This window comes from Neolamprologus multifasciatus, chromosome 7, assembly GCF_963576455.1.
Source record: "Neolamprologus multifasciatus chromosome 7, fNeoMul1.2, whole genome shotgun sequence".
Lineage (NCBI taxonomy): Eukaryota > Metazoa > Chordata > Actinopteri > Cichliformes > Cichlidae > Neolamprologus > Neolamprologus multifasciatus.
In genome coordinates this window covers 273,335-300,506 of record NC_140445.1, presented here as the reverse complement: position 1 = coordinate 300,506, position 27,172 = coordinate 273,335, and the positions used below count along the sequence as shown (strand labels likewise).

The 27,172-nt window shown below is 49.6% G+C and overlaps 2 protein-coding genes across 2 annotated transcripts; both read right to left on the bottom strand.

The window, feature by feature from the left end:
- Positions 1 to 313: 313 nt before the first annotated feature.
- Positions 314 to 14,584, bottom strand: tph2 (tryptophan hydroxylase 2 (tryptophan 5-monooxygenase)). The gene is made up of 11 exons (XM_085168975.1): positions 14,037 to 14,584; positions 8,328 to 8,462; positions 8,059 to 8,242; positions 5,423 to 5,523; positions 4,841 to 4,908; positions 4,565 to 4,761; positions 4,212 to 4,347; positions 3,943 to 4,069; positions 3,187 to 3,282; positions 2,968 to 3,101; positions 314 to 2,851 (listed from the first exon to the last, which is right to left on the bottom strand). The coding sequence occupies exons 1-11, from the start codon at positions 14,469 to 14,471 to the stop codon at positions 2,677 to 2,679; spliced, it is 1,788 nt and encodes a 595-aa protein (XP_085025101.1). The 5' UTR covers positions 14,472 to 14,584; the 3' UTR covers positions 314 to 2,676.
- A 3,596-nt stretch (positions 14,585 to 18,180) lies between these two features.
- Positions 18,181 to 26,718, bottom strand: tbc1d15 (TBC1 domain family, member 15). The gene is made up of 17 exons (XM_085168973.1): positions 26,593 to 26,718; positions 25,947 to 26,045; positions 25,544 to 25,618; positions 25,235 to 25,370; positions 23,919 to 24,126; positions 23,297 to 23,399; positions 22,209 to 22,403; positions 21,559 to 21,687; positions 21,260 to 21,363; positions 21,076 to 21,170; positions 19,855 to 19,971; positions 19,675 to 19,775; positions 19,504 to 19,603; positions 19,324 to 19,421; positions 19,137 to 19,253; positions 18,976 to 19,062; positions 18,181 to 18,902 (listed from the first exon to the last, which is right to left on the bottom strand). The coding sequence occupies exons 1-17, from the start codon at positions 26,614 to 26,616 to the stop codon at positions 18,723 to 18,725; spliced, it is 1,968 nt and encodes a 655-aa protein (XP_085025099.1). The 5' UTR covers positions 26,617 to 26,718; the 3' UTR covers positions 18,181 to 18,722.
- Between the last annotated feature and the right edge of the window lie 454 nt (positions 26,719 to 27,172).

Genomic DNA, 27,172 nt, shown 5'->3' with positions numbered 1-27,172 from the left:
TCTTACTCCTCTTATATTTATTGTTTGTTTACTTGCACTGCTGTAACTGGAGCCTCGTCGTCTCGTCTCTCTATAAACTGGACTGTTTGTAGCGGAGATGACAATAAAGTTTACTTTGACTTCAGCAGCGAGCAGGCGCACCGAGGGCTCTCGCTCACTTTTCACGTTTTGAAAAAACGTCGGTGCAAATTATAAGTCTGTATGATGATGTCTGGTGTTTTCGTGCTTGTTTGTTTTTATTTTGTTTTATTTTGCGAGTTGGTTATTAGACGCTGCTCCAGCCACCAGAGAATCCCCCGCCGCCCTGCCCCCTCCTCTCTGCGTCGCCAGCAGCAGGTGCACCTCACAAACGGAGGCGCCCTTACTCCCAGCAAATGGGCGATAGAAAACCGATCGGTGCCTGTGACATTCCCAATATGCGCTGGCTGATGTCGGGGCAGCATGAGTACGAGCAATTTTTATTTTTTTTTGCCGATGCCCGTGAAGCCGCCCCCCACCACGATGCCGCCCCGGGCAACCGCCCGTGTCGCCCGTATCTAAAACCACTACTGGCTGCAGAAGCTGAAAGGAGGCGACTCGGTAAAAGAAGGAAAATCACTAAGTAGGAATTATTAGTCCGAAGAGCCAGGGGGGGGACTTTTTTCTGGGCTCATCAGAGGATCTGATCAGGAAGTAAACACCTGTGTCGGGCTCTTTTAACGTCATTGACAGGAAAAGTTTTATTATGTTGCTTCTGATGAGTTTCTGGATGAGTTCCAGTCTTTAAATCCAGTTTGAAATGCTGCTGCTGCAGGAGGTCGCACGTTTTGCTTGCTCTCCATCACTTTTAAAAACTCGGCCTTAACTTTTGGCGCTGTGCACAATCGTGCGCCGCCGTATTTTACAGACATGTCCTCGCCATCTCAGCTCTTCGGGTCACTCATTACAGGTCGTAGCACCTACTCTGTGTGAGCATCTCCCCTTTATTATCAACTCTGAGGCTTGTGCTTTCTTTCTCAGAGTAACCACCACCCAGTGTTTAGTTGTAGGTTGTTTACTTCATGTCTTCTCTGTGTTTAGTCGTCAGTCTTGTCCCCGTGTTGGTTTACCTTTCTGTTGGTATTGAAGTGTCACCTGTTCAGTTAGTTCCTGTTTTATTTTGATACTTATTTGTGTCGTGTGCAGATTCAGTTCACCTGTGTTCCCCAGGTGTCTCCACTTTCGCTCTTGTGAATTTAAACCCTTTGTTTGTCGTGTTGTTCCTCATGTTCCTGCTGTCTAACCTCAGTTTCATGTTTATTCTCTTCTTCATAAGTTCCCAGTAACAAAGCTGAAGTGCTTCGTCCTGCACTCTGTCTGAACATGGTTAAAGAGGGAGGGCATTTCTACGAGCAGCAGATTCAAACCTGGCTTACAGCTGGGCGTGGGGCCATGAACGGACAGGATCACGTCCCACCGACACAAACTCACTGAAAACTCAGATGGACTTTGAGTCTCAGTTAAAAGTCAAACATCTAACACCCTAAAGCCCCCAGCTGTTCCCCACCCACAAACATCTGGAGGACACACTGATACCATGGTGGGGGGGAGTGTCAGAGGACTTCAGCAGACTGTAACCACAGGTAGCCCCACCCATCGGACGCCCTCTGCTCGTGCAGGTACGACGCTCTCACTGCAGGTAAAAATGAAGACACAGAGACCTGCGACACTCGGGAGCTTTAATGGTTCATCATTTACAGGCGTGTACAGAAGCAACACAGCAGCACAGGAAGTTCAGTCAGCCACGGCCAATCAGCTGAGAGCGCCGCCTGTTCAGTCCACCCTCAGTCAGATCACATGACTCACTGATGCTCTATAGTCACGTGACCTCAAAGCTCATCAGAGGGGAGGACCTTCAGACGGAGCGTTCACGCTGTGACATTGAAAACGAGATAACACGAGGCGAATGCGTTTTATTCACCCGACCCTGCTGGCAGGAAGTATGGCGAGAGCTCAGACGGACGCCAGAGGAATCGCAGCGCGAATGAGGCGGGAGACGCACGATTTCGCTTCTTGTTCACTTTGAGCCAAACTGTGGATCCATCGCACAGCTGAGAGAGCGCCATGGTTGCCTGTGCAGTTTGGCGCCAAAGTAAAGGAGAAACAAGTTCATTTCTACGATGGATGGCGGTTGGCTGAAGGGGAAAGAGGTGAGTCAATGTGCAAGGGTCTTATTGGACATCCTTCTTACTCATGACATCTGATGAGCTGATCGTACTGAGCTAACCGCCGCCATGCTTTGCAGCAGTTCAGCCCGAAATGCAGAGACGGGATTCAGACGAACGTAGAAAGCGTCAAAAACAGGCCTTTGACTCTTTGCAGGCAGTCACACGGACACGGGGACGTGAATGCTGCACACAGCGAGGTGAAACTTTGCTCTGTGGTTTGTGTGAACGCAGCTCTGGATCGGCGTGGGGAGCCTTACAGGGAGCGCTCCTCGTCCTGGATCTGCCTTCATGAGGAAACACCTGCAGGGTCTCGGTGACCTTTGACCTGATCAGTAAGTCGTCATTGATGGATTTGTGGCGCTGTGATACAGACTATGAGCCGGTATGATAGCTAATGACTTCCTGTGGTTGCTACATTGGACTCGGAGGCGTAGATGGACGCGTGACGGCGGCTGATGTTCTGCAGAAGCTTGGTGGTGCGTCCCCGGCTTCAGATGCCCATGTAGGTGTTCATCTTCCCCAGGGCATCGCACACAGTGGTGAGGTCGCTGCGCAGGTCCTGCACCACGTCCTCGATGCTGCGGGTGTCTTTGAGCAGGTCGACGCTCTGAGTGTACGGGTTGTAGTACACCGAGAACGGGCGCTTTATCGTCTTTGCAAACTCTCTGCGGGAAAGGAAGCACGCACAGGAAGTCACGGCGGGCTCGGTCCAGGCAAGAGTGTAGTTCCTGTTCAGACTTTAAAACACTCACGATGCGTTCAGGGACTACTCGCTGCTTACCTCATCTTCTCCTTGGCCTCCTCGAAGCTCTCCGACACGAAGTAAACCTCTTGGAAGGTGGTGATGAGACACTCCTGGTTGCAGGTCGTCTTCGGATCAAACATCTTTACACACGCCTTTTCAGACAGGGCATGCTGGGAAAAACATCAGCAGACAAACATCACTTCCACCGTGCATGTGCGCGTGCATGTGTGCATCTGTGTGTGCATTGTGTGTTACCCTCAACTCTCCAATAGACGACAGTAGACCGGCTCCATAAGCTCTCAGCTGACCGTCCTGTTTGCACAGTCCGAACTCGATGGTGAAGAAATAACACTGAAACACACGAGGCTCCATCCATGATTGATCAGTGATCGATCAGTGATCAATCACTGATCAATCACTGATCAATCACTGATCAATCACTGATCAATCGATCAGTGATTGATCAGTGATTGATCACTGATTGGTGTCTTTAAAAACTGGTTTCTATCATCAGCTGTTCAGATGGCCTGTGCTTTCATGTAATACCATTTTGCACCACAGGGGGTGTAACCACGCTAACCCTCACAAACAGAAGCTCTGAGCAGCAGCAGGGTGGGGCTTCTGTCCCATCTCTGTGATGTCATGGAGATGTATGACTATAAAAACTGTGTGAAACTGAGTCTTTAGAGCACATGTCTTTGCGTTGTTACAGGGCTTGTTCTTCTAGCGCCACCATCAGGTGACACTTCATCATTAAACAAGGTGAGAATAGGACTCTCATCGTTCTCAAACAAAACATGAAAAAATAACTTTCTAAATTAATATAATTAACGTGTAATAGGGTGTAAAATATTTAATCTCCTACAGCTGCTGTTTTTAGTACCATTACTCTTAAAGAGATTTATTTATTATTTTACTGGCTTATTTCCAATTCTTTTATCCCAAGTCTTCTGTAAACCTCCCACAGCTGGATTCGAACCTCTGCAGCGTTACCATGACGATGAAACTCACTGTGGCGAGTTTCTGAACGTCCTCGTCAGACGCTCCCAGGGAGGCCAGACCGATCTCCTGAGAGAACTGGGCAAACTTTGGATCAGCCAGTAGGGGGACGTGACCCAGCAGCTCGTGGCACGTATCTCTGAGAGGAGGAGGAAAGATGGATCACTACAACTACTGAATACACAGAGTGGATTTCACCTCTTTGTCTGCGTGATGCTGAGATCATCAAACTCATCAAACTAGAGATGGATGAAAGGTGGGTGTGAGGTGGAGGTACTCACGGCTCGGGGGTGTAGAGCGGGTCGGTGCTGTGCCGGATGTACTGAGTGCAGTTGAAGACTCTGTAGGCCAAACCAGCCAGGAAGTCTCTGGGAGACAGATAACCTGCCACCGGGCGAACGGTGAAGCCAGAGCGCTCTGAAACACACAGGAAGCCACACAGGAAGTGAGGTCATCACCCTGTTCAGCTCTGGCCCGTTCTCATCCATCAAAAAACGTCACCGCGGAGGGATTATGTCATCAAAGAGGCGGGGCAGCCACCAACGGCGCTTCATGTTTCAGCAGAATCTTTAATATGACTCATGGGTCACCTGAGTCCAGGTAAGCCGCTCACCTGGACTCAGGTGAGACGTACCTCTGAGGAATAGTGAGACGTCCTCCAGCTGCGGGATGTTGTCCTCTCTATAGCCACAGTGCTTAGTGAGCAGCGGCAGGTTCTTCAGGTACTCTTTGCAGGCGTGAGTCGGGTACAGTTTGGTCAGCTCTCTGAACACAACGCCCCACGTCTTCACCTCCTCCTCCGTGTACTCGATGCGAGGGATGGGCTGCCCGCTGTGGGGGGAGGGGCACGTGAGACGTGAAACACGTGAGAGGTGAAACACGAGAAAACACAACGGACGAACATACTTACAACTTATAATTCATGGCCACTTCCACAAAGTACTTCCTGCGCTGGCGATAAACATTATCTTTAAACCCCTGACAGGAAGGAAGAGGACACACAGTCAGGGTACAGATATCCCATCATGCCCAGCTTTCTGCCACCTCTGCGTGCACCTATGGGCTGCTCGCAGCTTTGCTGCCGCTCGTACGTCCCACCAAGAAAGGCTGACATCTGACACGTTAGCTGGACCTCCTCCAGCGTGTCGAAGCCCCAAAGACGAATTTATTTTGTGTGGATCGAAGAGCGGGCAGGTTTTCGTAAAAAGCCCCGCCTCTTCCACGTGAGGGGAAGGGAGGAACTGACTCTGCAGGTCTCACTTCCTGATGCCACCTACAGGCTGGACAGCTGCACTCAGTTAAAGTTTTCCTCTTGAATGAAAACAGCTGTAGGAGGTCCAGAGGTGAACTCAGAGATGAGCCTGAAGGCCCGAACTTAACACCCTGACCTGCACACAAAGGCTCTAAACAGTGTCTCGAATGCAAGATGAACTCACGCTGCAGGCGTCTGTGAGCTGTTCTTTATAAATAAAGTTGAACTGAAACAACTCACGGGATGGTCGGCGTCCAGCTCGGACCCGTACATCAGCACTCTGTGAGAGCACTGATCCAACTCGGAGATCTTCATGGGAAACCAGGGAACCTCGTCTTCATCTGAGAAGAACACAGAGAAGTCTCACAATGCTGAAACACTGCGGCCTGTCAGACCTTTACATCCTGTATGATAGCTTTTCATTTTACAGTGTGTATGTCAGTCGATTGCAGACTGAGTCAGTTCTATTTTCTTGGGTACATAAGTGTGGCGGAGGTGTGGTCCCGGGCGCGGCTGCAGGGGAGGAGTGGTGCAGTGAGCTCAACGGGGCGGTGCTGGAGACGCAGGTGAGAACAGCTGATGGCGTTTGGACTGATGATGGTTTCCTTCCCCTTTTTTAGTGAGACGGGAGAGGAGCGGAGGGGAAGCTGGAAATCAGCTGAGACCGGAGCTGTCAGGCTGTGGACGGTCATAACAAATGAAAACTAAAAATAAACGTGGCATCTGGTGACAAACAACTGTGTGTGTGTACGTGTGTGAAGTGCATTTCACACCAAGCGAATCCTTTAGTCAGCAAAGAGAAAATATTACATTAATCAATTTATATATATATATATATATATATATATATATCATTATTTATTATTTAGACCGTACTGTCAACGGTGGCCAGCGTGTTCTGAGACTGTTTGTGTATCAAAACATTTTTTATTCACTATTTGAATAATATCGACAATTAGCAATAAATTAGGAAATAAAACATGGATACAGTTGATTAAATACTTTGCAATATTGTTTTTGTTTTTAAGTTTTACCCCTGAGTTTCCTCAAAAACTCTGGCCAACAATCATCTGTAGTGAGTCATTCCCGACAGGATCTGGCCAGCTTTTCCTGTATCAGTGTTTACCTCAGAGGTCAATGCTTGGTGAGAAGCTTCGCCTTCATTTAGTCTTGACTTGTTAAAGGAATCTGATACAAGTCGATTAAACAGGCTCACTTCTGAGGATGGCGATACTGAGCTGAGCTGTTGAGGATATCCTGAACTTTAAAGTCGGAAAGCGCTGCTATTTAAGCTGCTCTTAGGCTCTGTTAGTTTTTGATATTGTCCACTACCTGCTGTTAGTGTTTGTTAGCCTCTGTTAGCTGCAGTTTTAGCTGCTTTTAGCTTGTGTTGGCTGCTTTGTTAGCCTCTGTTAGCTGCAGTTTTAGCTGCTTTTAGCTTGTGTTGGCTGCTTTGTTAGCCTCTGTTAGCTGCAGTTTTAGCTGCTTTTAGCTTGTGTTGGCTGCTTTGTTAGCCTCTGTTAGCCTGTGTTAGCTGCAGTTTTAGCTGCTTTTAGCTTGTGTTGGCTGCTTTTTTAGCCTCTGTTAACCTGTGTTAGCTGCAGTTTTAGCTGCTTTTAGCTTGTGTTGGCTGCTTTGTTAGCCTCTGTTAGCCTCTGTTAGCTGCAGTTTTAGCTGCTTTTAGCCTTTGTTGGCTGCTTTGTTAGCCTCTGTTAGCCTGTGTTAGCTGCAGTTTTAGCTGCTTTTAGCTTGTGTTGGCTGCTTTGTTAGCCTCTGTCAGCCTGTGTTAGCTGCAGTTTTAGCTGCTTTTAGCTTGTGTTGGCTGCTTTTTTAGCCTCTGTTAACCTGTGTTAGCTGCAGTTTTAGCTGCTTTTAGCTTGTGTTGGCTGCTTTGTTAGCCTCTTTTAGCCTCTGTTAGCTGCAGTTTTAGCTGCTTTTAGCTTGTGTTGGCTGCTTTGTTAGCCTCTTTTAGCCTCTGTTAGCTGCAGTTTTAGCTGCTTTTAGCTTGTGTTGGCTGCTTTGTTAGCCTCTTTTAGCCTCTGTTAGCTGCAGTTTTAGCTGCTTTTAGCTTGTGTTGGCTGCTTTGTTAGCCTCTGTTAGCCTGTGTTAGCTGCTCTTTTACAATGTGAAAATGTCAAAACTGTTTATCAGGGGAAAAGTGTGATTTTTAGGACACTAACTGGCAAAATGTGACAATATCAGGAATGAACGAGCGAGTTTATGCATGTTTTCATGTATTAGCTCCCTGACTTCAGCTCAGGAGATGAACTTGAGCTGCGGAGGAAGACAATATGATTTTGCTTAGATGTCGATGACATAGTCTCTTTCCTTCCTGTTTTTGTTTCTTTGGTGAAGGGGACGTCTTCTCCAGCGGTAAAACAGGCGTGGTCATTTAAATGTCGCTCCACGGCACGTGAACACCTACGACTTCTCTTCTCCTCCACCTTTGCCGTTTTATGCACGTGGCTAGAAACTGGCCACTTTAGTCAAAACAAGATGAAGAGATCCAATCAGAACTAATCAGGTACTACAGAAAAGGTGGGGCGAGTGTGAAGTGATCCAATCGGAAGTGACCTCATTGTGCAGCGTTGGATCTGCTCCTGATAAACAGCGAAGGAGGGGCGGTTCAGCCCACTCCCATGAAAACGCAACAGAAGAGGGAGAGAAGAAGAGACGCGGTCTTTGTAAACATCATGGAGAATCACTCACCGCTCAAAACACAAATTTTACATTTTAGATTTGAGTCACTGAATCAACTTCAGGTTACGTCTGCTGTAATCGCGTCACATTTAGTCGACTAAAACTAAAGCAGTAGCTGTAAAGACAAAAGCAGAAAGCCTCCAGAAATTCAGGTGTGCGTCTGAGCGTGCTCATACCTGCTTCGGCACACCACACATGTGCTGGCGTATTGAAGGACACGATGTTGACGTGGTCTTTGAGATGCTCCAGCAGCTCGTTGAACTCTTTCTTGCTGCAGCTGCAGTCTGCAAAGATCTCCACCTCGTTAGGAACTCGCTTCGACATCCGAGACTCGATGTGGTTCAGGTTCACGTGCTTCTCCTGCAGGAGGACGTGAGGACAGAGAGGGTGAAGATGGAGGTGGGGCAGAGGTTCAGGCGTGATCTGTTTTTGAGGGCTTCCTGACCTGAAACAGTCTGAGAGCTTTGACCAGACAGCCGACCTCGTTCTTCAGAGAAAACACCACTGCCGTTTTCCCAGAATCCTCTGTGCCCTCTTTGTCCGGCTTCTCGTTGATGGGACAGAAGGACGGACGCCTCGACTGACAGCAACAACAAAAACATGACAAAGAACGTGAGGTTATTGTGACAAAATGAAGCGTTTCAATCAATCAATCAAAGCTTTATTCACCACATGCAGGTTGCCCTGCAGTGAAATGGGACCCCCCCCCCCCGACCTTACACACACAACACAGACATCACATGGGGATACAGGTCGGAGATCGGTAGCGTTACAGAAAAAACACTGAAATATACACTACAATGGAAAAGTACAAGAGGAAAATAGAGACCTCTACTCATGCTGGGCTTCCATGGTAGGACAGCATGAGAGCAGGAAACAAAAAAACTCCTCTGCACAGAAAGCACATAAATGTCCACAACACAACTTTGTGAAAGACATGACAACCCACAGGATTGGGTGGGGGGTGAGGAGTAATCCGAAGTGAACACAGCAGCCGCCCTGCACAGCGCTACCATTCCAGCGCGGCACACAGACCCGCCGTGTTCCCCCGCAGGAAACAAGCATCGAAGGCGTTTGGAAAGGGAGGGGGATGAGTGCGTGCTTATCTCTTGGCGAAGGCGGTCACACTTTTCTCCTCTCCTCCTTCCCCTTATCTTCCCTGCTTAGCCTCTTGTGTCCTTGTCTTGTCTTCCCTGGAACAGTCTCTCACAGTCTGTTTCTAAAACCTAAAGAGAATTATGGATTTGATCAACTGGTCTCTGAATGCTATTGACACCCTTTTCTCAACGAGAAGTCTGGGCTCGGGAGAGCCCGAGTGCCCTGGAGGGACTTTCCCTGCCGGATACACGATGGATGGGTGGCAGACATGGAGGATCGTGTGCCTGGCGGGACTGTGGATCGAGGACGCTGAAGATATCTACCTGTTCGGAACCATGATAGCAGGGTTCTTGCTGATCGGAGCTGTCTTGGCCCTGGCTTATCGGAGAATTAAGAAAGCAGAACCAGCTGTCAAACCCCCCCAAGGCTGCCCGCTGGGATTGAAGAGATGGGACGAGGCGCGACTTCTCACAACAAACGCAGCGTGGTTAACACCTTGGAGACGCTTACAGCTGCTGTGAAGACTCAAAATAACACCATTGAGCGTATGGTGGGATACATCAGAGAGGGCCCTGCTCAAAATGAGACCCTTGAGCGAAAGTTGGATCACATCGCAGAACGGATCACTGCAGTTGTGGGGTCTCAGAATCAACAGAATGACAACACCACGGATCAGAAGTTTGATACCATCATGGGGAAGCTCGCGGCTCTCCAACGGGAGATCGAGAGACCAGTGTTGGAGTGTTAAAGAACAGCTTTGAAATTCTCCTGAGCTGCTCGCATAAAAGAAAAATCAACAACATCAACATGCGGACACCACGGCACCAGCTGCGTGTCCAAGGCTGGAGCTGAACAAAACACCCTGATAACGACTGTGTTTAGTCTGTTCCTTCCCATTCTATGCAAGGCCACCTGGGTTGGCTGGAAGACTGTTTACTTAGCCTGGCAGGACGAAGGACACTGTCTCAGCTGAACTCTGGACACGCACACTAAGTACGCTACGCTAAGTAAACAGTCTGCCAGCCAACCCAGGTGGCCTTGCATGGAACGGGAAGGAACAGAACAGTAAACACAGTCGTTATCAGGGTGTTGTTGTTCAGGTCCAGCCTTGGACACGCAGCTGGCGCCGAAGGGGTATCCGCATGAAGTGATGATGGTTTTTACTTTAGTGCGAACAACTCATATGAATTTCAAAGCAGTTCTAACAGTCCAACACTGGTCTCTCAATCTCCCGTTGGAGAGCCGCGAGCTTTCTATGATGTTACTTACGCTCCGTGATGTTGTCATTCTTGTGCTCAAAGAGCAGGTTCTGAGAACTCACGACCGCAGTGCACTTCCCCAAGATGTGATCCAGTTTTTCACTCAGAGGTCTTATTCTGAGTGTTCACGGCAGCCGTAAGCTTCTCAGATCTTCTCCATGCTGCACTCAATGAGCCCATTAGAGAAACTCACGCCTTGTCCCATTGTTTCAATCCCAGCGGGCAGCCTTGGGTGGGTTTGAACAGCCGGTTCCACTTTCTTAATTCTCCGATAAGCCAGGGCCAAGCCAGCTCCGATCAGCAAGAACCCTGTTATCATGGTTCAGAATAGGTAGATATCTTTAGCACTCAGGCTCTCCCGAGCCCAAACTTCTCGTTGAGAAAGGGGTGTCAATAGCATTCAGAGACCAGTTGATCCAATCCATAATTCCTCTTTTAGGTTTTAGAAACAGACTGTGAGAGAGTGTTCCAGGGAAAATACAAAAAAAACCCCACGACACTAGACAAGGACACAAGAGGCTAAGCAGGGAAGCTAAGGGAGAGGAGGAGAAAAGTGCGACCGCCTTCGCCGAGAGCCAAACGAGATGTTTAGAAGCATCGACCAATCAGGTCTCTGACTCTGCGATGGAGGTCTCATTAGCAGGGGCGGATCTAGAGAAATTTTCTTAGGGTGGCAAAGAAATCAAATGGGGTGGCAAAATCAAAGCCTCCCCCCCCCCAAACACTCCTGCAGGTGGTTACATGTGGTTAAATGATTCAAATGCAGTAAGTATAAGTTTTTCATATAAATAAAGTCTATAACTTAATTATTGTCTGTAGCCCACATGATTACACACTTTAGTTACATAAAACATGTCAGTTTTGATGCTATGTACTGTACAGCCTGTATGATAAATAAATATGTAGCTCAATGAGTATAAACTCCAGAAAGCTACACAACATGGGGCGCTTCATTTACAAACACAAGTCTAACTGAAGTTTCACTGTTTTTGTTAGAAAACAATCACATTGTTACAGCTTAAATTACACAAAATGTCAGAAATCTGCACTGAACAAAAATTAAACCTAATTTTTCATGATTGGTTGGATTAAACCTCTGAGGTCTGAAATACAACCGGACATTTTTCCTTTTGAGTTTACGTTTGTATTTCACCCTCAGATTGTTTCATTTTATTTTCCCTCGTTGCCTTGTCTGGTGTCTTTTCTCGCTCTCTCTCTCCCTCTCTCTCTCTCTCTCCCCCCCCTCTCTCTCTCTCTCCCTCTCTCCCTCTGTTCCTCTCTCTCTCTCTCCCCCTCTCTCTCTCTCTCCCTCTCTCCCTCTGTTCCTCTCTCTCTCTCTCCCCCTCTCTCTCTCTCCCCTCTCTCTCTCTCTCCCTCTCTCTCTCTCCCCCTCTTTCTCTCTCTCTCCCCCCTCTCTCTCTCTCTCTCCCTCTCGCTCTCTCTCTCTCTCTCTCCCTCTCTCGCTCTCTCTCTCGCTTTTTCTCTCTCTCTCTCTCTCTCCCTCTCTCTCTCTCTCCTGTTACCGTCACTCCCCAAACTTTTCCCTCTTCCTAACCAAATCCCACATGTTGACTATTTTTAAAATTGGTCACATGGTCCATTTTTCCACCAATAGGAAAGAGGTGCTTTTTTCCTTTCTTTACTGTTTTCTGTCCTTAGAAAACGCTTAAAACACACAAACGTGACGACTGTTTAGAACAAAGCGTGGCTGATATTTATCATCATAACTCTGATTTACTGGCCTGTAATTAAAATAAAAACTTTCAATGTGGCTGAAACAGAGACTCAGCGTGGCTGCAGCTTGTTGCTGTGTCAGCTGACATCAGTCATGTGATTTGCAGGTGCAGCGTGTCCGTGGACCACAGAGGGTTAATAACACTCACCTTCCTTCATTTCCACAGTGTAACATCCACCCACCTGTGTAACATCCACCCACCTGTGTAACATCCACCCACCTGTGTAACATCCCCATGGTGTTGTTCACAATGTGCTCTGGCACAATCATGAGCATCGCTGCTACTGAAAACAAGAAAAAAGCCGTCCTGCTGTGGGCTGAACCATTTGTTACTGGTGCAGGGGGGTAACACTCTGCAATATATTCAGTTTTAGCGTTTATATTCACTGCTGACTGTAACTACGCTCAAACTGTTAATGCTGTATTATTTTAATAAACAACACTGTCACATGGCAAGCGATCATTTTAGGGTGGCACTTGCCACCCCATGCCACCCTTCTAGATCCGCCCCTGCTCATTAGGCCCTCCAACTACGCTACAACTGTGGATTTTAATGCCACCCTGCACCTGAGGGGGTGATAGTGAGTCAGCCCTCAGTCCAACGGGACAGGAAGCAGCACCTCCAGGTCCAAGAGGAGCGAGCAGGCAGGGTGGAGTGGGTGGAGAAAGAGTGTCAGGGGTTTGGAGATGTGGAGATGCTCAGATGTTTGTTGGAAGTGAGCAGTGTGGACAGAATCCTGTCATCAGGGGAACGGCTCAGACTCAGAGAGGCTGAGATGGTCTGAGCCTGTGCAGAGGAGGAAAGGTGAAGCTGCAGGAGGAGAAGAGCTCAGAGGAGGTTCATGGATGCAGTGAAGGGAACATGCAGAGGGCCGGAGTGACAGAGGAGTCGTCTGTGTCCTGTGCAGATTTAGCTCACACTCCCACCAGCAGGGGGCAGTGTTTGAGCAGGAGTCAGGCTGAGGTGCTTCTGCTGCTGAGAATGAATTTAAACTGTACCAGTGTGTCTGCAGGTCACCTGACCTCCATCAGCTGATGGAGCCTTTTCTCCACCCTAAACCTTTTTACCTGCTTTTGTTTCCGCTGCGTAAACTAAAGCACAGTTCTGTTTCTGGTTGGCTGACTTCCTCTCAGTAACGCCATCAGTATGATCGCTCCCTCTGATAGGCCGGCCTCATAAAGGCGTGGAGCGTTATCTGATGCAGACGGCGACAAATTTCCCCAGAGCTGCTGTTCAAACACACGGCGGCGTGAAGCAGCTCGCTCTGACAGCTGTTAGTGTCATGAAATAAAGATGTGGAGCTGCCGACGGCAACCGACAACACGCTGTTTACCCAGAACTCTGAAAGCAAAGACCCCACCATGAGCACGGACACACAACTCTGAGTCTACTCTTTACCTCATGCTGAGCCTGGACATTATCTGGATAGTGGACGAACTTCGATCCCTGCGAGCCGACTGGCAGGAAAATGCTGCCTGCAAAGCTGCATGGAGGGAATATTTAACGTGTGACGTAAACGATGCAGAGCCATCAGCCTGACTGCAGGTTTTCATGTTGGCCCAGAGAAAAAGAAGAAATATTGCTTAAATACAGTCCAGAAACATCACTTTAGGCTGTTTCATGCTGGGGTTTAAATTGTATTTGCATTTGTTCCTGTCATTAGAAAAAGATGTAAATAGGTGCAGAGATAAAAACAGAAATCAAAGGAATAAAGTGAATGTAAATAACGAGTATCACAGAAAGAACTCTGTAACATTCATTCATGTCAGATTCATTGGTTCCCGTAGATTTCTTTTGGCACATTTGTTCCTCCATAAAGCAGAGGGTCGAGTGTGGATCTTCAGTTACTGATCGTTTGATCTGTTTCTGCTGCCTGGATCAATACTCTGAGCTGGTGGGATTACTGCCTTGCTCAGAGGCTCTTCAGCAAGAAGGTTGTGTGATCAGCCAATTAAGGTAACAAAGTACTGAAAGTAGAAATAGTTTGACTTTGAGCGATCAATAAAGTCCTGAAGCTGCTCTCAGCTACAGTACTCGAGTAAAAGTACCCAGACTCCTCACCATCTGTCCGCCGGTGTGCCGCTGCCGCTGATGCTGCTGGTCAAACATGGCCGAGTCCAGCGACAGCCCGCGCCGCGACCAGTACTTGCTGGAGAACATCATCATGGCCGGTTGCATCCTGGGGATGGGCTCGCCGTCGTCCTTCATCACGTGGCCCGACGCCATCGGGAACCAGTGAGTGTACGAGTACCAGGACTCCAGCCTGTCGCTCTGCCGCCGCTCAGGAGCACGAAGAGGAGGATGCTGATGCTGCTGGAGCTGTGAGCCGCTGCCGACCCGCCTCCTCAAAAATACTCCCCTGGGAGGGGGAGGGGGGGTAAGCTCCACCCACACAGACACCCACAGCAGTCTCCAGGTGGGCGGAGACTTTGGCTGCAGAGTGACATCATTAGAGCACACATAGCAGCTCAGAGACACCTGAACACACACAATCATTGAGCTGATGTAACACTTCACCTGCTGATCAATAGGAGCTAATAACCCCAACAATGACCACAGCTGAGGACCGCCATTTGGTCCTCCCAACGACTGGTCCCCACAAAGATGTTTAAACAAGCACACACGAGTGTTTAAGAGCGGTGAGATTGTGACGTTATCTAAAGCCACGTTATGATTAATGATTGTGCAGTTTTAGTTTTATCCTCCTGAAGCAGAAGAAGGTGAAACGATCACATGAGGCTGGTTTACTGTGAATGATGTTTATGATGCTGAGCTACAAGAAATACTGTCGTCAGAGTCAGGACCTTGTTTTCTGATAACGGAGGAGACGGAGAGCATCTGTCTGGGAAAAGGTCAGAAGGGTCAGCGGGCGGGGTGAGGCCGAGTGCGTTGGAGGTCGAGACACAAACAGTAGTTGGACTCATGTTTAGGTAAGAGTTCAAGTAACAGTTTGCAAAAGCTTGTGGCTGCAAACTGTGTCTGGCTGAGGGACGGTTTGTTCCAGGAGATAAGCGAGAGTTACTAACAGGAAGCGCCAGGAAGCGCCCGGCCTCGAGATGCAGATGTCGTCCTTTTAAATGTGTCAAAAGTCGTCAACAGAACATTTGTGGTTTTGAAACTCATGCATGTATCTGCTTTGACGCACGAGGGGGGGTCATAAATAATTATAAAAACAGCTGCTTGTGTGTCAGTGGGCGGAGCTTGATGCTGTCGCTGTGCGTCTCCCCACGCCTGTGTTCATTAAATCATATGAACTCTCCTGTTGTTGTGTTTGTGCTCACCCTCCATATTTGAACTCGTAGCACCCTGACACACCTGGTCACCCCACCTGAGTGATTTCCCGCTGATGTCGAGTGTCATGTGACAGGTAGGACATAAAGAGTAAGAAAGGCTCCGCCCTCTCTGGCTTGGACGGCCCACAGGTGAGGTGTTTCCTGCTCTCACCTGCCTATGTTCATAAGTCCTGTCACACAGCTGACCTTCACCCACAGAAAGTCACGTGACCACAAATCAAACTGATCACGTGTGGCGACTGGAGCCGATCAGGTGCTGACCTCTGACCTCTACCTTACTCATAGCAGCTGATGTCATTCCAGCTTGGGTCACATGATTCCCACCTGTACATCCCGCTGTGGCCCCGCCCCCGACTGCCAGACAGAGAGGGCGGTCTGGTTCGACCGTGAACATCTGCAGCTCTCGGCCTAATGAGCTTTGAGTCTGGAATGGCGCCGTGCTCTGATTGGTCGTTTCAGATCTTAAACTTCAGTTTGAGGTTTCATCAGCTGTGGGCACAGAGGAGCGGAGTGGGCGGGCAGGTGATGGACGGCTGATGGTTGGCTGATAAGCAGCCACGATGGCAGCCGCGGTTATCAGCGTGCGGAGACAATTTCCTGCCACACAGGAAATGAAAGCTGCATCAGGAGGAGCCGCCGCTGCTTTGTTCCCGAGGTTTTATGAGCTGATTGCAGGTGATACCTTCATCTTCCTCCTCTTCGCCTTTAACACCAAACTTCTCCGATCTGAGGAGGCGAGGACGAGGTGGTGGTGAGGGGGAGGCGGGGGAGGCCAGGAGATATCTGACAGTCACATGAAAGCAGCGGAGGTGACATTTGGAGCAAACGGGAGGAGGCGTGACATTTATAAAGATGAATCGCATCATTTCCAAGCAGACCAGCTGCCCCCCCCCTCCCTCCCCCCTGACTGTGCAGTGGCGCAGCTCTCTGATTGGAGCTCGGCCCTGCAGGTGTGTTTTCCTTCTGCGTGTGACACAAAGCGAAAACGTCCGCGCCTGATATTCAGACGAAGCCGAGCATCATCGGAAATGATCTGGCCTCCTGTGTCCAGCTGCGGTCTCCATGGTTACCAGGTCAGAGACGGCAATCGGTCCTTAACGTATTTTGAGGTGGAAGCAGACCTACAGCTGCTGGTGTTTATGAGCTCAGCGTGTGGGTGGAGGCGAACACGTGTGCTGAACTGTCCCAGCAATCACAACACGCGCAGGATGTTTGTATTCGGTAAACTGAGTGTTTGACTCACAGACTTCAGACACACTGAGCCTCAGGATTAAAAGAAGCGTTTGTGCTGACGGCGGTGAATACGAGCCCAGACGCTCCGCCTCTCAACGCCAGCCTCGTTCATATCATCGCCACAAACCAAAGAGGATTTAGTTTCTGTCGTCCGCCTTCAGCACCCTGTGGTTTCAACACGCGTCACGTTAAAGAGCGACGGGTGTAGTGCACCGCTTCACCTCACGACAAGCAGCAGGTAGACCCAGACACGCCGCAGGGCTGCGTGCTGCTGCGGCACTGAGGCTACAGGAAGTGGAGGCCCTGAACCTCTCAGGACTCCACCCAGCCACCTGGGTGAGGCTACAGCGTTACTGAGCTGTGTCCTCGTTACATCAGGCAGGCGGTGCAGACTCTGCTGCTCCACCTGTCAGTGTTCTTCAGGTGGAGCCGTGCTGGAGGTCGTCTGCACTCACACCATAAACCAGATTCAGTGTTTCAACCCTGAGAGTGTGACAGTGTGTGTGTGAGTGTGTCTGTCTGTGTGTGTGTGTGTGTGTCTGTCTGTGTGTGTGTGTGTCTGTCTGTGTGAGTGAGTGTGTGTGTGTCTGTGTGTGTGTGAGTGTGTGTGTCTGTGTGTGTGTGTGTGTCTGTGTGTGTGTCTGTGTGTGTGTGAGTGAGTGTGTGTCTGTGTGTGTGTGAGTGAGTGTGTCTGTGTCTGTCTGTGTGTGTCTGTGTGAGTGAGTGTGTGTCTGTGTGAGTGAGTGTGTCTGTGTGTGTGTGAGTGAGTGTGTGTCTGTGTGTGTGTGAGTGAGTGTGTCTGTGTCTGTCTGTGTGTGTCTGTGTGAGTGAGTGTGTGTCTGTGTGTGTGTGAGTGAGTGTGTCTGTGTCTGTCTGTGTCTGTCTGAGTGAGTGTGTGTCTCTGTGTGTGTGAGAGTGTGTGTGAGAGTGTGTGTGTGAGAGTGTGTGTGTGAGTGTGTGTGTCTGTGTGTGTGTGAGTGAGTGTGTGTCTGTGTGTGTGTGAGTGAGTGTGTCTGTGTCTGTCTGTGTGTGTCTGTGTGAGTGAGTGTGTGTCTGTGTGAGTGAGAGTGTGTGTGAGAGTGTGTGTGTGAGTGTGTGTGTTCGTGTGTGTGAGAGTGTGTGTGAGTGAGTGTGTCTGTGTGTGTGTGAGTGAGTGTGTCTGTGTCTGTCTGTGTGTGTCTGTCTGAGTGAGTGTGTGTCTGTGTGTGTGAGAGTGCGTGTGTGTGTTCGTGTGTGCGAGAGTGTGTGTGTGTGTGTCTGTGTGTGTGTCTGTGCGTGCGTGTCTGTTCGTGTGAGAGTGTGTGTGTGAGTGTGTGAGAGTGTGTGTGTGTGTGTGTGTGTGTGTGTGTCTGTCTGTGTGTGTCTGTCTGAGTGAGTGTGTGTCTGTGTGTGTGAGAGTGCGTGTGTGTGAGAGTGCGTGTGTGCGAGAGTGCGTGTGTGTGAGAGTGTGTGTGTGTGAGAGTGTGTGTGTGTGTGTCTGTGTGTGTGTCTGTGCGTGCGTGTCTGTTCGTGTGAGAGTGTGTGTGTGAGTGTGTGAGTGTGTGTGTGTGTGTGTGTGAGAGTGTGTGTGTTCGTGTGTGCGAGAGTGCGTGTGTTCGTGTGTGCGAGAGTGCGTGTGTTCGTGTGTGCGAGAGTGCGTGTGTGTGTGTGTGTCTGTGTCAGATCCACAGCTGAGACGGTTTCACGCTGCAGGAAACAAACTTTATTTCTTTGGTTCGTTCGCCGTCGTCATGGTGACAGAAGCTGATGACGTGGAGTCTTTAATCTGATCTCAGTACAGAGAAAAACGTCAGAGCGCCAACAGGAAGAGGAACACAGGCACCTCCTGTCGGCGAATAATGCGAGCGCCATCATCCAACAGAAAGAGCTCCTCCCTCTGTCACTGCGTGGCCAATCAGGGCTCTTGTTGGCAGAACTTCCTGGATCTGAAGCCTCATTCATTCAAACTACAGCCAGACAACTGCTCCACCCTGACCCCCATCTTTAACATATCTGGAGGCGGAGCCAACAGGTGAATGGTTGCTCAGTCACTGGTTGGCTCCGCCTCCTCTTCATCAGGATGAATGAGGCTTCAGAGCGGAGCGAGGAATGCCTGATCAGAGCCGCACGATACAAGAAATTACAAAAATAAGATTCTCAATAATCTCTTTACACACACCCTCCTCCAGTGGGCGGGGCCACAGATTCGCCCCGCCCACACACAGTCCATCGCCACTCTTCACTACGATACAAAGGCCCCTCTGCCACTCTGCTCGCAGCTGCTTTCTCTCGAGTGTCCGTTGGAGACGCCAACCTCCCGCCGAGCCGCTCCGGAAGTCGCCGCCGAGCCGCAATCGGTCGAGCCTGCACGGCGAGACTCGACATCAAAGCCCAAGGTGGTGGCGACGGGGCGAGGGAGGTCCTGAGGAGGAGCAGACAGATCAGGGCGAGGGGTCAGGTGGACGTACGCGACAGAAGACGCTCGCTGCACTCACCTTGCAGCTCCTGATCTGCAGACAGATGCCCTCAGCTTTCTGCAGGATCTCCTCGACGTCCAGCTTCATGGAGAGCTCGTTGATGTGCTGCAACACACACGGGCTGGTCAACAACCTCAGGTGTGCACTGACCCCCCCTCGCCGCTTCGGGTGATGCTCACCTTCAGGATCTCGTTGAAGCCGTAGTTCTCCTCCATGATCTTCTGCTTCTCCGAGTCCAGGATGGCGCAGCACACCAGCAGGTGAAAGTTCTCGCAGGGCAGCCCGGTCCACATCACCTGAGGAGGAACCACAGGTGAGACCACAGGAAGTACGGCACCGTCAGCACCTCCGACCCCGCCCACCAACCTCCCAGAGCCGCAGCACGTCCACGAAGCTCAGCTCCCTCTTGAACCTGATGAGCAGCCAGCGGAAGCAGAAATACAGGTATCCTGAATCCTGAGACTCTGAGACACAGACAGAGGGGGCGGAGTCATTCAGAGCCGCTGTTACTCACAGCAAACACATGCACGGCTGCAGGCGGCGTACCGAGGTAGTTCCAGAAGGCGAGGTCGAGCAGCCGGAGCAGCGAGCTGAGCTGGATCAGCTGCGTCTTCATGCCCTGCATCTGCTCCTCGAAGTTCTCGTGCTGCAGGACACACGGCGGCGAATCAGCGCACAGCTTAACGTGCGAGCGTTCAGAGCAAAGATCAGACTCACCATCTGGTCCATGAAGGCCACAAAGCACCAGAAAGCCTCGACCTCGTTCTCCATGACGTAGAGGATGGGCGACAGCAGGTCGCTCATGCCCTGAACGTAACCTGCAACACAGAGAGCTTCCCGTCACCACCAGGAAACGGGAAGTGGCGCCGTACCTGCGGAGGCGAAGCGTTCGCTCACCCAGGTCGAAGTCGTACATGCAGTAGGTCATGAGGATGTCGTGCAGCAGCACCAGGCCCGGGTTGTCGATGCCCTCGTAGAAGCGGTTCGTCCGGTCTGTTCGGTTCACGTCCTTCTCTGAGAGCAGACACATACGTCACATGACCTTTGACCTTTACCCCCTCACGGCAAGCTGTCACTCAACTCCTGCAGCTCTCCCTCCACCTCAGCTGTGCGTTCACTCCCTGTACTGCAGTATTTCAGATGAACTGGACTCTTTAACTCTACAGGCCTCAGATCTGATCGCTGTGACAGCGTTACGACCTCGCCCACCTGCTGCGCCCACCTGCTGCGCCCACCTGCTGCGCCCACCTGCTGCGCCCACCTGCTGCGCCCACCTGCTGCGCCCACCTGCTGCGCCCGACTCCACACTGACATCATCTCCAGCATCAGAGCAATAATCAATCGCTCATCAATACTTCTGATTGACATTCACATCAAACATCACAAACACCTTCAAATGTGACGTCATCCACTAGAGGTGGGAATCACCAAACATCCCACGATACGATATTATCACAATACTTAACGCACGATACGATATTATTGCAATTTTAAAAATATTTTGCGATATTCAGATTCTGTACATAAAGGTAAACTTTATCAATATTCATTTTCTCTAATATCAAAGTCTCACACTCAGTCTTTCTCTCATTTCAGTTTGATTGTTGACAAACTGAACGGTTTGTATTACAGTCTAGTCCAACTTAACTGAATCAACCATCTGGTACAATTATAGCTATTCTGAACTATGCAGTTTATGAAAACTATGCAGCCCCTTCAGCAACTGAAGAATTTGAAAGTAAATTAAAACAAAATATAATTTTACATTAAATAAAAAAGTTTTAAACTTCATTAAAATAAAACATGTCTTAAATTAAAATAAGTAAACTGTCATGTTTATTGCTGCCAAAAACAAGTGAAACACATTTGGACAGTGAAGGAATGTCAGGATTCTTGCTCAGAAAAAGGATCAACATGCTCTGAAGTCAGAGCACAAAAACCTTTTTGTAACAAAATATCAATTTCTGCTGTCCCTGTATCCATACATTAAACAAACAAAATATCACCATGCTACACAGTATCCATTTTTCCCCACCCCTATCATCCACCGGCTACACTGGACTGTTCTCCATCAGGAGCCCCGCCCAAATAACCAAACAAGGCTGAGGTCGTGCTCACCGATCAGACTGCGGTAGTCTCTCAGTCTGGAGTTCCTCCTCTCCTGCTCCTCACTCACAGACTTCCACTGCAGCTTCATCCTGAAGTATTCATCACTGACACACACACACACACACACCTCATGTTAACATGATACACACACCAGTCAGGGTAATCAGGTGTGTGTGTGTGTGTGTGTGTGTACGTTTTCTCTCTCTGCAGCGTCTTCCTCTCCTCGTGCGTGCTCTCCCAGGGGTAATACCCCAGCAGGAACTTCCAGGCCTCCTTCCTGAGGGCGTGGCACAGACCCTGCAGACGACACAGGCGCGTCAGGACGTGGCCTCTGCTCGTGTCACAGGTCAAAACACCAACGAGTGCTTCACAGTAAACTCAGGCATGAAAGTGAAGATCAAACAGCCCAAAACTGAACAAATGAGTGATGCTGCTAAGAATCACGTCAGCTGATTGGCTCAGAGCTGGACACGCCCACAGACACGTACGTACCCCCTTGAAGACGGCGTGTTTCAAGTCTGGGACGTCCTTCATCCTCCCGTCTGCATCCTGGTGTCGCGCCCAGTCGTCTGCAGTCAGCGGCGACTTCCTGCTCACCTCGGGTCTCGTGCCCAGGTCGATCTGACAGGGTCAAAGGTGAACAAAGAGCATCACACGGCTGACACACCTGCTGCCATGCGCCTGCCTAACAGCCAATCACATTAGACTAGGGATGCACCGGGGCCGATACTGTAAAATGTGTGTGTACTCATACTCGTAAAAGTTAACCGATACCATGAACCGATACTAACTTATTTCATTAATCAGAGGGTGGCTTGTCATTTCTGTTGTAGTTTTTTAGATTGGCCACTAGGGGGACATCCCGCGCTAAACAGGCACAGGGTTAGACGAAACTTGAACTTTTTTTGTGGTTATTTTTATTAAGATTTTATTTTTTATCGGCAGAGAATAAAATAAAACCTGTCTTCCAATTCATTGTATTTGTGTGTGTGTGTGTGTGTGTGTGTGTGTGTGTGTGTGTGTGTGTGTGGTAGAAGTATCGGTTTTTGTACTCTGTATCAGCAAGTACTCAGCTCCAAGTATCGGTATCGTATCGGTTTGAAAAAATTGGTATCGTTGCATCCCTACATTAGACCCCTCACCCTGGTGATGACCTCGAAGCCCGGCTCCTCCTGCTGGTCGATCTCCAGCCCCGGGATGACCTCGCCCAGCAGGTCGGCCACCTCCTCCGGGGGGCGCTGTTGCTGCTCCTCCATCCCCCGCAGCGCGTCGAATAAGTAGTTTGTGACTTTGGAGAAGCCGCCGAGCGTGGTGACGTACGGGTCCCGCTTGAACTTCTGCAGGAGACAAACGCAGAGCTCATCAGCCGACGGACGCCGGAACGAGACGTGAACGCAGCACACGGGAGCGCCCGAGTCCAAACGTCATCTGAACATAAATCCTGCGACGTGTTTTCACAGCAATGAGAGAAAAAAGATTCTGTGTGAAATCAGAGCAGCGAACACGGCAACAGCAGCGAGCTCACGAAACGAACACAGATTTATTTAGCTTGAAATAAACGCGCTCTGATGCACAGCAGCTGCGTGAAGATCACACGTTTACTGTTAAATCACCATGGTAACAGCTGCTGAACCCCTCACTGCGAGGACCATGTGATGTTCAGACTTATGTGCAGCATGTTTCAGTCCCCGTGCGCACGCCGCCACATCCCATGACGTCGACACGTCGCTAAAACCTCATAAATGTGTTTTTGTACCTGCAGTACACCACAGGAAGCTGTGGGGGCAGCATCGCGTCACCTGCCACGACTGCGTCGGCACAAATAATCGAAGAAATCAGGTTAATCGACGACCAGATAATCTATACTCGCACCCCCTGTGCGCGTGCATGTTTGTGCGTGCATGTGTGTGCGTGCATGTGTGTGCGTGCATGTGTGTGCGTGCATGTGTGTGCGTGCATGCATGTGTGTTTGTGCGTGCATGTTTGTGCGTGCGTGCATGTGTGTTTGTGCGTGCATGTGTGTGCGTGCATGTTTGTGCGTGCATGTTTGTGCACGCTGAAATGTTGTTTTGCACAATTCTGATCTGCTGCCGAGTCGCCGTCACGCTGCTGGAAAACGAACCAATCACATTCATCGCTCTGATCTGGTGTCCGTCATCAGGCAGTGGGACGAGCAAATCCAGATGTTGGAGCCCAACAGCTGGCAGTGAGAGATGGTTAAACGTCTTACGTGAACCAGGCCGAAGTTGTTGTCGTCCAGAAGGTTCTCGAAGGACTGCGACAGAGCTTTGTTTGGCGTGCTGACCAGCAGGCACGTGTGGTCGCTGGGACACCTGCAAACAGGAAACACGTGACCTCAGTAACAGCTCGCAGGATCAACGCCGGCCTTCTGATAACGAACGGCTGCTTATCATTCACGGCGCGAGCGGCAAATCAGACATCAGAGGAAGCGCTCGTCTCTTTGGGGTGTACAGATCCTATCAGCCAATCAGCAGGCAGCGCGTGGGCGGGACGTCATTATGAAGCCTGATAAGAACTTTAATAACAGCTATCTGCCCCCGCCTCACCCGATATTTGGATCAGAGGGACGGGAACGCTGCCTGTGGAAACCAGCCATTAGCATATAAATGACCCGAGAGAGCGGCGCCGGCGCCAAATCCCCCCAGCAGCCCCCACCCCCACCCCAAGGTGGAGTAACATTGATATGTCTTCCTGACTGAGTAACTTGAATAAACTGTGACACAAACACCAATAACTGATCTGTATGTGAACCTGATCAGACCACCCCCCAAAAAAAACCACAACCCTCCTTGAGGTGGAGGGCGGAGCTTAACATCAACCGCTGGACTCACTCCGTGAGCAGAGCAAACCTCCTCAGGCTGTCCAGGAACGCTCTGCTGCCGCCCTGGTGGAAGTGCAGGTGTGGCAGCGAGGTGGAGGAGTCCTTCAGCTGCAGGACGATGAAGGTCCAGCCCTCCTCCCTCACCGTGACGGAGCGGAGGTCGCTGACACTGACGGCGAAGGCCAAGCGGCTCCTCTCGTGGCTGCTGTTGAGAGAACCTGGAGACAGGAAGCACGGATTAGAAAACACAGGGATTTCAAAATAAAAGCTCAGATCAGCCGATGCACCCGTCTGGCTCAGGCTGCTGAGATTCTTCACGACCTGCAGATCCAGCCCGGCCGCTCGAGGCTCGTGCCTCGTCATCTCTGAGTCACGTGACTCCAACATGCCGAGCAGGTTAACCCTTTAAAGCCGGTCAGAGCAGCACGCTCTGTTTTGCGTAACTATTTTTAAATCCCGGTAGCTCTGCAACCACGTGAGCTAGCACAATACTTTTTTTTGCATATGAAACCGGAGGAGTTGTACTTACATCTTCTGCCATCAGCTTGTCCTCGGTCACAGTTTCCTTCCACATATAACTTTGCAAAAACTGCATAAAAAGCACTTGCAGCAACAAAAACATAATATTCCAGAAACACGCTTTGCTGATCCGATCAGCTGTTTGTAACACTTCCTACGTCCATCAGCGCAAACTATCGCATGTCCACCATGACCTGCCCGAAACCGGAAGTGACATCATTTTCGCGTAAATGTAGTTTTTTTACCGTCTGGGCCTCATGAGCCTATACTGGTGTTTTTAAAAGTTATGTTTGACTTTATGACTTTCTGTGTGGTTTCTGGGATGCTTAGGACTCATATTGCTGCTGGAAATAGTTTATTTTGATGCATATGCTGCTTTTTTGCAAATTTGCATTATAATATTTATTTTCGTTTTTCCTGCAGTGTATAAAAATTGGTGTATTTCAAAAATAAAACTATGAAGACACTCAAAATAAATTTCCTGTGGTGGGAAACTATTTTGTGCAACTTTTTTGTATTTACAGTTTTGAGGGATAAGCCTCTTAAATTTCTCTAACTACAAATATATGTTAAAAAAACAAAAACGATTTTCAATTTTTTTGTAGTTTATTGCACTTTTTTGCAATTTATGTAATTTCTATGCACTTAATGCAGACATATTATTAAAATTTAGACTATAATGGTTGTTTTGATGTATAACAACTTGAAATGCTCCCAAAAATGGCTCCACAGCATGTAAACATATAATATAAGCTCTGGTGGACTTGGTTCTATGGTAGGTCTTAAAGGGTTAAAGCAGCCGCTCACCCTCCATGTTGGAGCTCCGCCTCTTCCTGAACGACACGGTGTTCACCATGTCCCACTCTGTCTCGCAGCTCAGCTGAGCCTCCAACAGCTGCTGAGTCTGTGGACACTGAGCCCACTCCACCACCGAGCTCGAGTCCTGCACACACACACACACACACACGCACAGACACACTTAAATCACCTTTACATGATTATTCTATTAAATCTGTTCTTGGAAACTTTGAAGTTTGAATCAAATCAGGAAATCCGGTTTGTTGATGCTCAATCGGAGTCAAGTTGAACTCTACTGAAGGGACTATTTGGACAAACCTTCCCAGCACAGAGCATGTTTGAGGGGTCGACGCCGTCCTCCAGAGGTCTGTACTCCACCACGATCTCGGCGTCCTGGCGGCGAGGACACACATTGACACGTTACTTCATCGATCAATCAAACAAACACAGGAGCGTTCAGGAAGAAATGAGAGCGCTTCTGTTCTGATCGCATAGATCTATAAACAATCAATAACAGTGACAAACCGGAGCTTTATTCTAGCCAATCATGTCCAGTTTAACAGGTCTTTGATTAATCAATCCGGTTATCGCCCGGGTATCAAACACGCTGCTGGTGTGTGAGGACGTTTTCCTCTGCGGGTCGCTCCATCGCAGAGACATTCTGATACTTAATCGATGACCAGGCTGATTAATCGATACCAGAGTGTGTCGGGGCGGTTACCTTCTCGAGGATCCGGAGGGTTCCTGAAACCAGGAAGTCTGGCTCGATCTCCTCATCGCTGCTGGGATGGAGGAAGACTCCCTCGTGTTCAAATATCACCTGTGGAGCAGAGTCACAGTGAGGTCAGCTGAAGGATCAATACAGCAGGCAGGAAGTCTGATCACATGACGTGACGTCTGAGGACTCAGGGCATTGTGGGAAAAATAACCCGCGATACAGCAAGCAGGTGGCACACCTGTGCCACCCACAATCAGCGCTTCAGATAAAACCACTGATCAATACTAATCAAAACAAATCAATCAGGTTCCCCTGAGATCAATCACGCAAAGTTGAAGCGGTCTGCTGAGTTCACCGGTCCGCCCAGCGACCGCTGCACGCTAGTTTAACCCAGCCCGACCCTCAGCCCTACCCCGCCCGCAGACAGCGTCCGGGCCGGAGAGGCGGACAGAGGCCGGCGGATAGAGGCCGGCGGATAGCCGCCTCCCGAGGCAGCTGCGGTCGGTGAGCTCAGTGGCTATCCGAGCAGCGGCGGCGCAGAGCCGGAGGTCGGAGCTCCCGGCCCGACACGGGAGGACGGAGCTCTCTTCTCCCCGCCGCGGAGCTCCGGCCTCCGCGGCAGAATCCCGGAAACGCGCTCATGTTTTACCTTGAACGCAGGCTCCGCCGCCATGTCTGGACTCGCTCTCCCGATGACGACGGAAGCTCACGTGACCACCAACTTCCAAAACAAAACCGACAGCTCAGCTTCCGGTTTAAAAAGGTCAGCTTCCGGTTTAAAAAGGTCAGCTTCCGGTTAGAACCACGCCCACTTCAACGGGTCAGCTGACGGGCCAAAAAAACAAAAAGCGCTAAAAGTAAAAACTGACAAACGCGGATCCAGAGAAAAGCCTCCCCCCCCCAAACACTCATGCAGGTGGTTACATGATTCAAATGCAGTAAGTATCCACGTTTTTCATATAAATATAGTCTATAACTTAATTATTGTCTAATTGTTTCATTTTATTTTTTCTTTTCAGCTCAACTGAATTTTTTTTTTTTTTTTTACTGTCTTTTTATTGTTTTTCTTACAGGGGGGTAACAACAAAACAAAACAAAACAACAAAGATAAATACAACAGGTAGGATAACAAACATGTTGGATCTCCTTGTTTCATTTCTCATCATCAGTGTGTTGCACTTTATCCTGTTGGGTTTATGTACTCAGTCCATTTCTCCCACTTTTTATGG